Source organism: Ooceraea biroi, chromosome 1 (assembly GCF_003672135.1).
Source record: "Ooceraea biroi isolate clonal line C1 chromosome 1, Obir_v5.4, whole genome shotgun sequence".
Lineage (NCBI taxonomy): Eukaryota > Metazoa > Arthropoda > Insecta > Hymenoptera > Formicidae > Ooceraea > Ooceraea biroi.
Window position 1 is genome coordinate 22,754,122 of NC_039506.1, and position 13,323 is coordinate 22,767,444.

At 38.2% G+C, this 13,323-nt stretch overlaps 1 protein-coding gene across 1 annotated transcript; it reads left to right on the forward strand.

Moving 5' to 3' along the window:
* Positions 1-6,861: 6,861 nt before the first annotated feature.
* On the forward strand, positions 6,862-10,156 carry LOC105283501 (2-hydroxyacylsphingosine 1-beta-galactosyltransferase-like). The gene is made up of 6 exons (XM_011346307.1): positions 6,862-6,997; positions 7,109-7,508; positions 7,574-7,893; positions 8,233-8,455; positions 8,688-8,907; positions 9,077-10,156. The coding sequence occupies exons 1-6, from the start codon at positions 6,899-6,901 to the stop codon at positions 9,384-9,386; spliced, it is 1,572 nt and encodes a 523-aa protein (XP_011344609.1). The 5' UTR covers positions 6,862-6,898; the 3' UTR covers positions 9,387-10,156.
* Positions 10,157-13,323: the final 3,167 nt, after the last annotated feature.

A 13,323-nucleotide genomic window follows, 5' to 3' on the forward strand; every position in this document is an offset into this window, starting at 1 on the left:
CGGCCACAACTTTGTCCGAGACAGTGTTCCATGTTTGAGAGGCAAAGATGCAACCCAAATGCGTATCACAAACACTGCATAATTGGTAGAGAATTCAACAGGCAGCCAGCAAAGCGAAATCGCCGGTCCGTAAAGCGACACCGAGCTTCCAGTCCGTGTAGCCAGTTCTGAAGTCTGAAACGATATACAAGCTTCAAATCTTGTCTCGAAAAATGTTCAAGACTGAGCACCAAATATTCAGATATTACGCGGTAATATTTTTATCACAATTTACATCTAATTTTCTTTTAATGTAATAAAGAAAAGATTAATTCTTTTCAAGGATTATTTTATTAGATATACATGTATAACATTATATTACATGGTAAATTATTTGTTTATAAATTGCGTTTTCGAGATGTGAAATATTCGTGAAACTAGGGCAATGTTTCTGCATATACAAAAAGAGATTAGCATCTCGTACATTGCCCGTGATGGCACATATAAACATGTGATAATGCGAATGCAAATGAAGAGATGAGCTTAACATAATTATGTAAAATTCAGTTAATGTGCGAGTCGCATTGTCACAAACGCAAAGAGAAATAATTACTTGAATGTTCCACGATGTAGATTATTAAATCTGAAGAAATTATAAGGCGTGTGTTGGCGCGTAATCGCAAAATGTATGCGGCTCGAACAGTGGCAAGCGTCTAAGTATTAACGGAAGGGACGAATCCACCGTCGCGGACTTTCATCGGATAGAAAACCTTGAAGGATTTCGGAGGTTGGGGTAAGAGCGAACTGCTGTACCATGCAATGGATCGGATTAAATATTATTATGAGGAAGAACGAGACGTGTCGTGCAGCGCGGTACAGTCTCCGTTCCACGTTCATCCCCCTGTCCGTCGGCGTCTTCCGCCGTCTCCAATCCTCCCGCCGACTCTTTTCTATGCCGCCAACCCCCGACAACCGCCGCCAACACCGTCTCGTTTCATGGAAGCCGTGCTCGCGCTCTGAAACCGAAGTCTCGAAAGTTTGGCCCCTTCCCAACGTTGCTGCCATCGACTACACCGCAAGGAATGCATTTTTCATATCCACGCGATATTACCGCTCCTCGTTCCGTTGTATTAATCGGTCTGGAAAGGGAGGGACCATGGTTAAAAGAGTTGTGTGGCAACGCAATGGGAAATCGAGGGGAATCGCCACGAGTACGAGGCAAGAAGGGAGAAGAGATGCTATCAGACGAATCTTTGATCTTGATTATCGATGATCCATCGAAACGGATATGGATACAGCGAAATCTGCGCTCTCAGTTTTGGCTTTTCTTCAATTTTCGGCGAGTACTCACACGGAGTTTGACGGACTCGTGAATCGCGCGTTGTAATCCAAGTGTAATTAGAATTCAGTCGCGTTCGATTTACCATGTCGACAGATATACTCAATGGAAAGAAACCGTGAGGTAAAAAGCACCACAGCCAAGTAATTAAAGTAGCTCGAGGAACGAGACACTACGGAAACGCAAAGACCGTCTCCTTTGACAGCGATTTCCCCATTCCTCTTGCCGATATCGGCCAACTACCGGGATATCTCCGGGAACACCTCGTATTGGACATTAGAGAATCGCAGACGATTCTCGACGAACTGCTTTTGTTCCGGGAACACCGATGGTAATTCCCCAGAGAGCTCCAATAATTTTGATATGTAAATACAAGGTGAAATCCTTGTCTCGCGATATCGGCCTGATTAAAATATCCCGAGCACTCGGATTATCGTGGACTCGTCGCGGAAGCTGTCTCATCCAGACATCTTATCTCTACTTAGCGGTCTCTTCCGATCGGAATCGGAGTCGCTAGACCAAGCCAATTTCATTATTAAGAGACATGGCAGTGTCTCGCGTCGTTATTAACTAAATAAATTGAGTACTACAATTGTTAATTTTACACGTTGTTTTATGCTATTTGAAATCGTAGGAAATAGCAAAAACATGTTAAATGAGAAACACATTATATGGAGTAGCAATGTGTGTAATATTATATCATATAAAATATAATATGGTAATATAATATTAAATTGTAGAATTTACATTGCAGTTATTAGTATGTATATGTTTGTTTTTATCCGATATAATATATAAGTTGATATTGTTTTATATTTTGAAATCCAGTAGCGCCAATTTTTTTCTATTATTTATTAAATAATAAAAAATTATTTATTATATTTCAAAAATATACTTTTTATAATTAAATAATAATTATGAAGAATTATAATGTAATTAGTAATTACAATAACTCTTTTCATATCGCATATTTATTGATTACTTTTTTGCTTCTGTTCTTTTTTATTATGATGGATATAATGCTTTTCTATACTTTTTTCGTAATTAGCATTATTATATTTTCCTTACTAGCAATAGAAAGTTTCTTCTGAAATTACAACTTTTATAAAAAACGACTTACGCCTATACTTGGTATTAATATATCTTTTTATCTTTTCTTTTAAGTTTTTATAAATCGAATAAACGAGAATCGACGAGCAGTAGTTGAAATGGAATCGTAGCAAATATCAAGTTGGCTTGGCTGTTTTCAACTAAACACAAAAATATTTGATAACTGCGATATAAAAAAACGTATAATTAAGGCGTATAATTGTTCTATTCAAATCTCTCTTACTTAATCTGTCGGGTAGAGAATGTTTATCATTTATATATTTTCTTTTATTATACGAAAATTTTTTCATTATTAATTTGATTGTATCGGGATGATTCAAGATATAAATAGAAGCAGCGTTATTTCCGCTTAATAATTAACGTTCGCCGATTCGTCGAATATTCAGGCAAGCCATAATCTCTTTCTCTCTGTGCGATTCTTCTGATATCGAATTTACTTCAGGGCTCGCGCGAATGCGACGACAGAATTAAAAAAGGGCGCGTTGACTTCGATGAGGGTGAATGAACAATTAATAGTGGATGTAGGTGGGGTGAACTCAATGTGCCGGTGAACGCTATAGCGGGTGGGATGAGGATTGGGGCGGCGAAACGCGAGGTAGCGGCCGGGGTTATAATGACGAGGCACTAAATAACAGCGGCGACCGTTAAGGAATGACGAGATAAAAACCTTCGTGGATCGTTAGCAAGAGCGTCCCGGCCATTTCTTATTCTCTCTCCGCTCGATCTATCCGCATCTCTTTTCTTCTCCGCCGTTCTATGCGAAATGGACTCCTTCGCTCCTCGTCGAATATTTCCACTCCTTTCTCTCCTCTCCTCCTTCCTACTGCCGATCGTCCTTCTCTCGCTACGCTCTCACCATTTTCTCTCTTTGCTTTCGTCTTCCTACTCAATTCTCGCGCCCCTTACAGAAACTTTTAATGTAATTGCCGCGGGACGTGAAAACCGCTGATACCGTTACCCCCTCTCTCCCCGGCCCGGAGAAATCCGATCCGTGAAAATAAGTCGAGATAGCGACCCTCTCTCCCTCTCCTGAAATCTCACCCACTCGCTTTTTCGCTCCTCCTAGCCTGCTCCTCCTTTTCCTCCTCTTATTCCCCTCCGCTCCCGTACGAAGCACCCCTTCATCGAAAAATTGTTTCATCTGCTCCTGCCGAGTCCCGTTTAATTTCCACTCTCGAGACCGTCCTCGATAACGTCAGAAACGTCCTTTCCTTGAAAATATATCTCCTTTTGCACTCCTCGTGAACTCTTCATGCTCATCTTCGCTTCCGGTCCAAGGGATCAGTTTATATTACATATCTTATGCATGTCTCCATCATACATTAATTACAGTATCGTAAAAAAAGAGGGCAACACAAACGAAAATACGAAACGCAACGATGGAATTACCAAGAGATCGAGAACGAGGTAACTCAAAGTCTACACTGTTTAAACTGTCGCGAAACGGTCATTTACATACCTACTCCCCGACAATAACTTGATCATTATACGGCAACTGGCAGCACTTCGTTCGAGTTTAAATATCGCAGGCGTTGTCTGTAATCGCTCATTATAAAATAAAGAGCGTCGTTCATGGCTTGATTGTGATATCTCGAAGCCCCCCCCCCTTCCCTCCTCCTTTCCATCTCTCACGAAGAAGCCCGGACGCCGGCGATACCGAAACGCTTCTAACGATATTATTACGCGGTTCATTTAAGTTAGATAACAACGACTCCATAGCCATCCTGCAGGCGCACGGCGCAAGGAGGGAAACAGCCACCGTGGTACAATATCCGCCACATCTCTCGCTTCCAGCCTAATTACTTTCCGGCCTCCGGCGGCGGCGACGGCGGCCGCCGCGGCGTCAGCAACGCCGAGGCAGTGAAGGTAAAGCATAGTAAGGCCACCTCCATCGACCCATCCAGCGAGCCATCTTCGACCTAACACGGCGTAAGATAGGTAAGGGTAAGTAGATAGGCACGACGTATCCAGGTTGAGCACCTGGCCAGCTCGGGGGAGACCATCTACTTACGCGGAGAAGACGGGAATTCCTTCTCGCAGTTCCTTTTGTTTTATTTCTTATACTCCAGTTTAATTAGTTCCCCGATAATGCCCGCTATCTTTCCTCCGCAGAGCGAGCGAAGAACTCTCCTCGCTGAAGCCCGGAAGGGAAGCCCTGAACATACCAAACCGTCGTCCGCCGGGCTCGATGTGTCCGCTCGATGTCCCTTCGTAGCATCCCGCAAATCGGCTGATCGATCAGCTAGTCAAATCTAATTTCAATATCTCATGGGCACTGCGCGCGTTTATGCATGTACTAAAGAATTCCTTTGATCAAGATTGAAGTATCTTGATCATTCTATCCATGATAGGGGTGTATCTCGAAGGAGATGGGCGCACATTCGCACTTGCAATATCCGCACAGTGACAACGGGTTACCTGAAAAATAGATGGAGAATTCTTGGCAACCGAAGCTGGGCCCTCTCACCGCGACAAGGTGATTCTCTTTCGAGAGGGAAAAATCCACTAGTGTGGATTGCGAATCCGGCAGGGATCGAACTTAGGACTCTGGTATTATGAGTCAAGCGTCAGCTGCCATACGCAGCTTATGTTATTGTCATTTAAGATTCCAACTCTTGGAATGTACGACTTTCCGTAGAAGACTGAGTGTCGTCGACTGATCGTCGATTGTTGTTGCGACAGGCAGCTAACAATGCTGCGCCGGTCACAAATTTACGGGGTACCGGTCGATCGGCGGCATCGGTCGGGCGAAACACTGACAATAACTCGCACCATTCGCGTATGAACTAGGTAACCGATTTCCAGGCAAGCTTCCAACCAGGAAACGATTCGGCCTGTCCAAGTCGTATGTTTGTTTTGGAGCAGCCGCAATGTGTGCCCCAACCCTCCTCTCTTTACTGTCGCATCGTATGTATAGTCGCTCCCTCCCCCTGACCAGTGGTAGTGGCGTCGTCGCCGCTATCATCCACCGCCACCCATCGTCCGTCCGATATGTGACCCCCACCTCATCGATGGCGGTGGCGGCGGCGGTGGCCCCGGTGAAAGAGCACCCTTTCGGGGTTTGTGATGCGTGCAGATGGTCGTGCATAGGGAAATCACGCGTGGCTGCGCACAACTGCACGGCTACACCGAATGCAAAACGTTCGGCCGACCGACGCCAATTAGGCCAATGACGCTTCGTGCCACCTATGATAATGGTAACGTTCGCTACCACCCTTCCGATTCAACCTGTATACAGTCGGCAATGAGATGCCAAAGGGGCAGCTAGGAACGTGGTCATTGCCAATCACGGCAACGTGAAACGTTACGTTCTGGAAGAACTCATCGAATTTGTCTCATGAAAAGCACAATATCGTTTGTTTGAGATGCAAATGACTATCTTCAAGCAGTTTTACAGCTCGGTCCCAGAAAAATTTGAATCTTAATGCGTTACGTAAAGCTAACATATTAGATTCAATTAGTGTGATTCAATTTTGAGGATTTTTTGGGATTTTCATTCCCATATCATGTAAATGTTTGGTAACTATTATACGATCAACATTATTGCTATGAAAAGTTCTGAAGTGGATTGTGTTGGATTTTCGTCCAATAATGCTTACAAGTCTGCATTTTTAAGCTTTTTTGGTTTCGAACATTCTTTGTCGTTCACATCGAAATCATCATTTTGAATCGTCTAAACCAGTATTTACATGTCTTAATTGGGGCAGCATCACCATAAGTTTCCACAAGAATTCTATAATCCTCAGCCGCACTTTTTCTCTGATTAAGAAACAAAAGCAGCGATTGTCGAAAATCGCTCTTTTGGAAGCTCCATTTTTACGACGATATAAACACGACTTTTATTGCGTCTATTGCTAGTAAATGATTAAATGTCATGGATTAATATCAAAACTTTAAGAAACACCAGCTGTCATTGGAATGTCTTCGAAAACACTGATACTAGAGCCATTTCTTGCAAAACCCTCAAAATTAAATCAGATTCCTCAATAAATTTCAAAGTAAAGAAATGAGAAATGTACGCAAAGTTATGTACATTATTTGCTTCACGCACACGCATCTATGTGTGTATGTGTATGTGTTGCTAAAATAGAATTTTAAAATTTAAGTTCAATTTCACATATTGAATAGAATTTTAAAATTTAGATTTATATTTCACATATCACACTCTTTCACATATTTGTAATATTACGGTTTCTTTTTTCGTTAATAATGATGAAATTGATATTACTGAATATCTATTCCATTTTACATAAAGTGTTTTATTTCTTATCTTATATGAATACAGATGAGCAAGAAATTATGATATATATCCAATGAATGTCATCATGTCATTTATTCATATTATCTATTATAATGCGAAAGCTACTTATCGACGATAAACTACGAGAACTATTAAAGACGACATTCTTTTGAAAAACTCTCATTTCTAAAAAATAACTACCGCAGTGGACATCGAATTATTTTGGTGAAATGTTGCTGAAGCTAGTTCTAATAGTGCCAATTCTGTGGATTGTTGCCGATGCTGCTCGCATTCTTGGAGTTTTTCCCTATCCATCTTACAGCCATCAGGTTTTTCAATATATAAAATATATTACCAAAAATTACTATAAGAAAAGTTCTTTACAAATTTCTGCTTGCCGTAGTCAAAGTTTATTTTTATTAACATTTATGAATTTGTAGATAATCTTCAGATCGTTAACCACAGAACTAGCGCGCAGAGGTCATGAGTTGATGATTTTTACAACGGATCCTATAAATGATTCTACTCTTCAGAACTACACTGAAATAGATTTACATTACTATTATGATTCTTATGCTGTCAACTTCTATTCGAAACATACATTCGGAATTTGGACAGTTCTATCGGAGGTATATAAGACTAATAATAAACTCACCGACTGGACGCTATCCCATCCTGTCATGCAGCGACTTTTATCGCCGAATAGTACCGAAAAGTTTGACTTGATCATCATGCAGTCACTCTATCTTGATGCACTTTATGGGATATCGTTCCGCCTTGATGCTCCACTAATCGCAATTACGCCGAATCCGCCATTGGCCATTCATCATTACAAGCTTGGTAAATAAAATTTCCAGTTTTGACATGTATGTGCGGATTTTTATTAAATCTTTCTCATGACGCAGGGAATCCTATGTCAGCGGCTTATGCACCGGACCTGTTCTTGGGCGTGGACGGAAATATGAACATGTGGCAACGTTTCCTCAATATGTACTATTATCTTCGTCAATTTATTGAATATGAAATTATGGTTATTCCTTCGCAGGAGAAGATTAGCAGGAAATACTTTGGAGATAGTATGCCACCTGTCCACCAGTTTTCCTCAAAAATTAGTCTACTCTTGGTAAGCGCCAACCCTTTTTTTTTGTATCCCCGCGCAAATGTTCCTGGGATCGTGTACATAGGAGGATGTCATTTAAGTGCCCAGAAAACACAGTTGCCACAGGTAAGAATAGTAATAATATTAACAATGGTAGCACTAGAAATGGTAGCTATTATTATACAGGATGTCCTAGACCTATCGCATAACCCGTTAATGGTAGATTCCTATTGAGTTGAGTGAAGTATTGTGGACGACCATTTTGATATGCGATGTCCCTGATGAACGCGTAAAATTTTGACAAGCTGATTAATGAACTTTAAATCTTTTCGGGTTATACGGTAGGTCGGGGACCCTATACATTGTTGTATTAATTCTCTATGCATATACTTTGTCTCTTATTATTTCGGCTGCAATATTGAATTAAATCTAAGTAAATTTTAATGAAGTTAAACGTTTCTATAGGACTTAGAAAATATATTGAACGATGCGAAGGAGGGATTCATATATTTCAGTCTGGGTTCGAACGTAAAGAGTAATCAATTGCCCGCTGAGACACGTAACATGCTGCTGAGAACTTTCGCGGAATTGCCTTATAAAGTATTATGGAAATTTGAATCAGATTATCTTCCGGACAAGCCCGACAACGTCATCATAAGGAAGTGGTTACCACAGGAGGCAATCTTAGGTTCGTATTATCATCATACCAGTTTTTATCTATATATGATACTCTGTGTAACAGAGGAAGAAAAATAAAACAGAAATTCAAACGAGAATTTAAGTAATAATGATTAAATTGTAATTAATATAATAATTCTTCAACGCGAGCAAAGTTACGTATGTTTGCGAAAATATGAGTAACAAGAATAATAATTGGAATTTTTGTATGAAGAATTAAAAGAATATAATTAATTTTTTAGCACATCCGAATATACGGCTTTTTATTTATCAAGGAGGACTACAAAGTACGGGGGAAGCGATAGAACACGCAGTACCCGTGATTAGTTTCCCTGTGTACTGCGATCAAATGTTAAACATAAAAAGACTGCAATCCTACGGGACAGGAAAGATGTTACAACTCACCGAAGTCAGTGGAAAGACATTGAAAGAAACTATATTTGAGATCATTACAAATTCTAGGTAAATTCAAATGTATTCGCAGAGTGAGAACTCTGCGATAAAGACTCTTTATCGAAGAGTTTCTATTTATGGACGTCTTTCAAAAAATATGTATTATATTCTTTCATCGTATTATTAAATACTAATTGTGAAGGTGTAGTTAATCAATTTAATCTCTCTTTGCCTTCAGTTACAAGGAAAACATGCGGAAACTGCGGTACCTGTTGCAAGATCTGCCATATAACCCGATGGACAATGCCATTTGGTGGGTTGAGCATGTAATACGTCACAAAGGGGCACCGCACCTCCGAAACAAGTCGCGAGATATGCCCTGGTATCAGGTTGAATTATTAGACATAATGGCTATTATAATCGTAATAGCAATTCTCGCTATACGCATTATTATAGCAGTTAAGCGTTATGTATTTTTTAAAATGAGCAAGCAACTCATGCTGAAAATAAAAACGAAATTAATAAATAACGTAAAGAAACAACAATAATACACAACTCAGATGAGACTTTCATTCCACAGTTGAATAAGAAGCATAGTTCTCCATAATATAATGTTGTATATATAGGTGCGCACTGTGATTCATGCTCGTGAATATTCACACATTGGCGCTGAAACGTACGTAATGATCTTATAATAGAATTGAGAACTCGTAATAACGCAATCAATGTTGAACAACTAATAAATCAATATATACTACTTAAATGATAATACTGTTACGTATGCATGTGCTAAAGTATCCATACGATCCATCAAATTGTTTCAAATAATACAGCTCTTTTCTTTCATTACCTTATAATTATTGATCTCTCATTCTCAATTTGCTGTAACCAAATTTATAATATTTAGAAAAATGTTATTCATTTTTATATATACTCATAGACAATAGGAATATTCTATGATCAAAATGAAAAACTATCGAAATTAATAATAATAAAATTTAATTTAGATATTTCATTACCTTGCTCTTTCAAAGTTTTGTAAATGGAAGTAAATTTATATAGCCATATCATTGTTTCGCATTTTTATATAATTATTAGCAAAATTCTACTAATCTTGTTAATCGCGTATTTGTATAAAAACATTAATAAAGTGGAAAGTGTAATGTAAAATCGTTTTATTTGAAATTATGAAGTGTCCAATAGCATAATATATAATTAATGCTTTCTTTACAACAATCAATTATATAAATGTGTTATTACATACATTAAAGCATCATAATTCATGTAATAAATTAATAAAAATTAGTGTGTATATATATAAAAGTATATTTTGTGGTTCCAATGTACATATATAAAAATGTATATAAAAATAATATCCACTGATTTTAACATAAATATATATTTATTTCCGCTATGAAAACAATTGCATTCGAATCCAAAAATATTCGTCAGAAAAATTGTTCATTCCTACTGGTACGTCCATTTCGACGGCGGTAGAATGGAGGAAGGGAGATAGGCGTACGTTTCAATAGCAATGAGCCGCGAAATTGCTTTACGCAATCGGCTATTATTTGCTTGAAAATTTTGCCGCGTATCCGCGAATGACTCGCCGTTTGATATGATACGAATATTATTCAATGTGCATCGCCGAGCGCGTTTGATTGCGCGCCGATCGCGCAACTATTGATGGTTCCAGCGCGGCCCTTTCTATGTAATAAAACGCGACCGCATATGCATGCACGAATACGCGAATCGCGTGCATACTTACGCGCGAACACACGTTCACCACGTACAACGTTTCTATGCGAATCAAAGAAGCGGATCAACGAGCAATGACTACGAAGATAATTGAAATTTCATGGTATTTATCAACATTATAGTAAATTCCAGAATAAATCTTCTTTTTCGAACAAAGTTTTTTATTAAACATGAATTTCATTCTACACTTCTCTCCATGTAATAATACGAAGTGTTATCATCTAGTTCTACTATAATTTATTAGACACGTTATATACACGAATAACTAACAGTAATTACTTAATAATAACATATGTCAAAGAGAGATAGCTACATGTAACAAATAACAGCCTTTCTTACATAGAACGTATCAGGAATAACTAAATATTGATTTCACAAGCTTTCCACCAAAATAAGTATTTGAAAGTCATCGTTCTCAAATTTATTTTGCGTGCGTTTTATCAACACATTTTAGTTCGTGCTGTTATCAAAGAAAATTAATCATTGTGCGTGCCTTCATCGTTTATCTTCGTATCACGAGGAAGACATTTTTACACGTAACAAAAATAGATTAGAAGAACTATTTGGAAACTAAGGACTTCTCTACCTAAAACTTTTTCAATATTTCATAAAATATCTCTCTCTCTCTCTCACACACACACATTTACAAGTATTTATTTATTAATTAATAATATTAATTTATTATTACAATTTAAAAAAGTCTTTTAGTGTTTTGTACTCACGACAATATATTATCATAATATATGTAAGTCACAGACATTTACATAAAATAACCGATACTTTTCAACATATAAATACGATATGAACTGTCAAAATGCAATCTGTACAAAATGACAGTCATGTGACGATAAGAGATAAAGAAGTAACGCACGACTGGCGTAGTAGACTAAAACTCAATACGCACTGCTTAATAGTTATTTATCAATAATCAATTTGTTCAAAAATATCGTCAGATTATTGATTAATTTGTTATTAGAAAATATTTACATGAACAGCTAATTTATTTTGAATAAAGTAGTATGTACAATATCCTATATAATTTATAGATATTTCAGATGAAGTGAATGTTTTAATGTTTTAATGTCAGTAATGTTTTAGCACCAAACTTTGAATTGTCAAAAAAATACCTGTAACATATAACGAAAATATTACATTCGATATATAATTCTCGACTCCTTTACAATCGAGCGGGATTAAGCTACTTCTTAGAACATAAAAATACAACATTGCAGATCACGCATCCCATATGATAAAAAATTTTGCATTTTCTTACAAGCATCTTATCGCTGTTTCCTTCGATAACGTCAAGTGATCTGAGATCTGTGTTAAGAGGAAGAGAAAGTACAGACAGAGAGTGTAAGGGAGCAGAGAGAGTAGTCGTCGGGCTGAAAGGGGCGAATACCTTTTAGGAGCTTAGAGATTACACTTGGGGAGGACGAGCTAGTAGTAATGCAGAGGTGAGTCTCGCGGGCGCAAGCCGCTCATTCCCACGAAGGATTCGACTGAACTTATAATACCTACGATGTGGGATCCGCTGCGGCACGTTTCGACAAGCCCATCCTACAGTTCCATTGACACCATCGGCTCATCGCATCGTCTCCCCATCATGCGCTTGACGCATTCATAATTCAATGTCTCTCATTGAGTCGCGATAAAGCCTGCAAAATTACGTACGGATCCGATTTATTCATTGGGCATAAAACTTTCTTATCCTTATTTATTATAGAATACGAGGGCAATTAGACTGAACAACTCTGAAAATTTTGACAAAAATGAGACATAAATAAATTATAAGAATATTTCTGTAATTGTATATTACGGTAATGATTAAGTAATATTAAGTGTTTTGTATTTAATACTTTGTAAAGTGTGCATTATATTTTACAATAAAAGTTAATCTAATAATAATAATAATGATTTTGTTATTGACTTTTTAATAACTTTTTTATTATCGAATTTTATTAATGCATTTTGTATTAATAAAATAGATAATGCAATTGAGATTAATAAAATGGATAATGCAATTGAGATGAGAAAAATGAGGGAGAGGAAGGGAATTGACACATATATCTTATAATTACATGAAAATCTTGTCCATTATGCTTTTTATGATGTCATATTTTCCGTAGTTAATTCATACTTTCCTGACACTCTTGATTCACTCTCTTTTTATTGATGCACTGAGCTAATTCAGCTGAATCAAAGACAACATTGGCTAAATCCAGTTTTTGCGTGTAGCGTGTAGCGACCGCGTTCGAAATCCTTATCATTGACAAAGTCGCGAAATGAGAACTTGTCATTTAATGCGAGAGATACTTTGAATAGCGATATCCATTATCGCGGAATTACGCTCGAACGGACATCTCGTTTTACCGTGATCGGATTAGGCTTTATAGGAGCGCGGAAGGAGCGCGCAAGAAAGGAAGATACGGTGAACGGGTCGCGTGAAAAAGGAATCGGGAAATTTCTCAAAGCTGGGGAGTATCGCGTCATGGAAGACGGGAGTGATATCACTTTAATCTGCCACGAGGAAATCTTGTAAATAATCGAAGCAATTATTCGGCTCGGTGGCACGAAGACGAGGACGATCCTGTAAAGGGACCGACGCAACTTTTCTGTGCGATGGAGGAGAAAAGGAAGACATCTCATCTCATTGAGCACAACGACGAATCGATTAATAATATGTCGTGTGATCAAGTTGAAACAAGTGGCTTTGAAGATGTTTGA

Excerpts from the sequence above, each read along its gene's own strand:
- LOC105283501 (XM_011346307.1), top strand. The coding sequence starts at position 6,899 with ATGTTGCTGAAGCTAGTTCTAATAGTGCCAATTCTGTGGATTGTTGCC. Across the intron at positions 6,998-7,108 it reads ATCCATCTTACAGCCATCAG|ATAATCTTCAGATCGTTAAC; the intron begins GTTTTTCAATAT and ends ATGAATTTGTAG. Across the intron at positions 7,894-8,232 it reads AGAAAACACAGTTGCCACAG|GACTTAGAAAATATATTGAA; the intron begins GTAAGAATAGTA and ends ACGTTTCTATAG.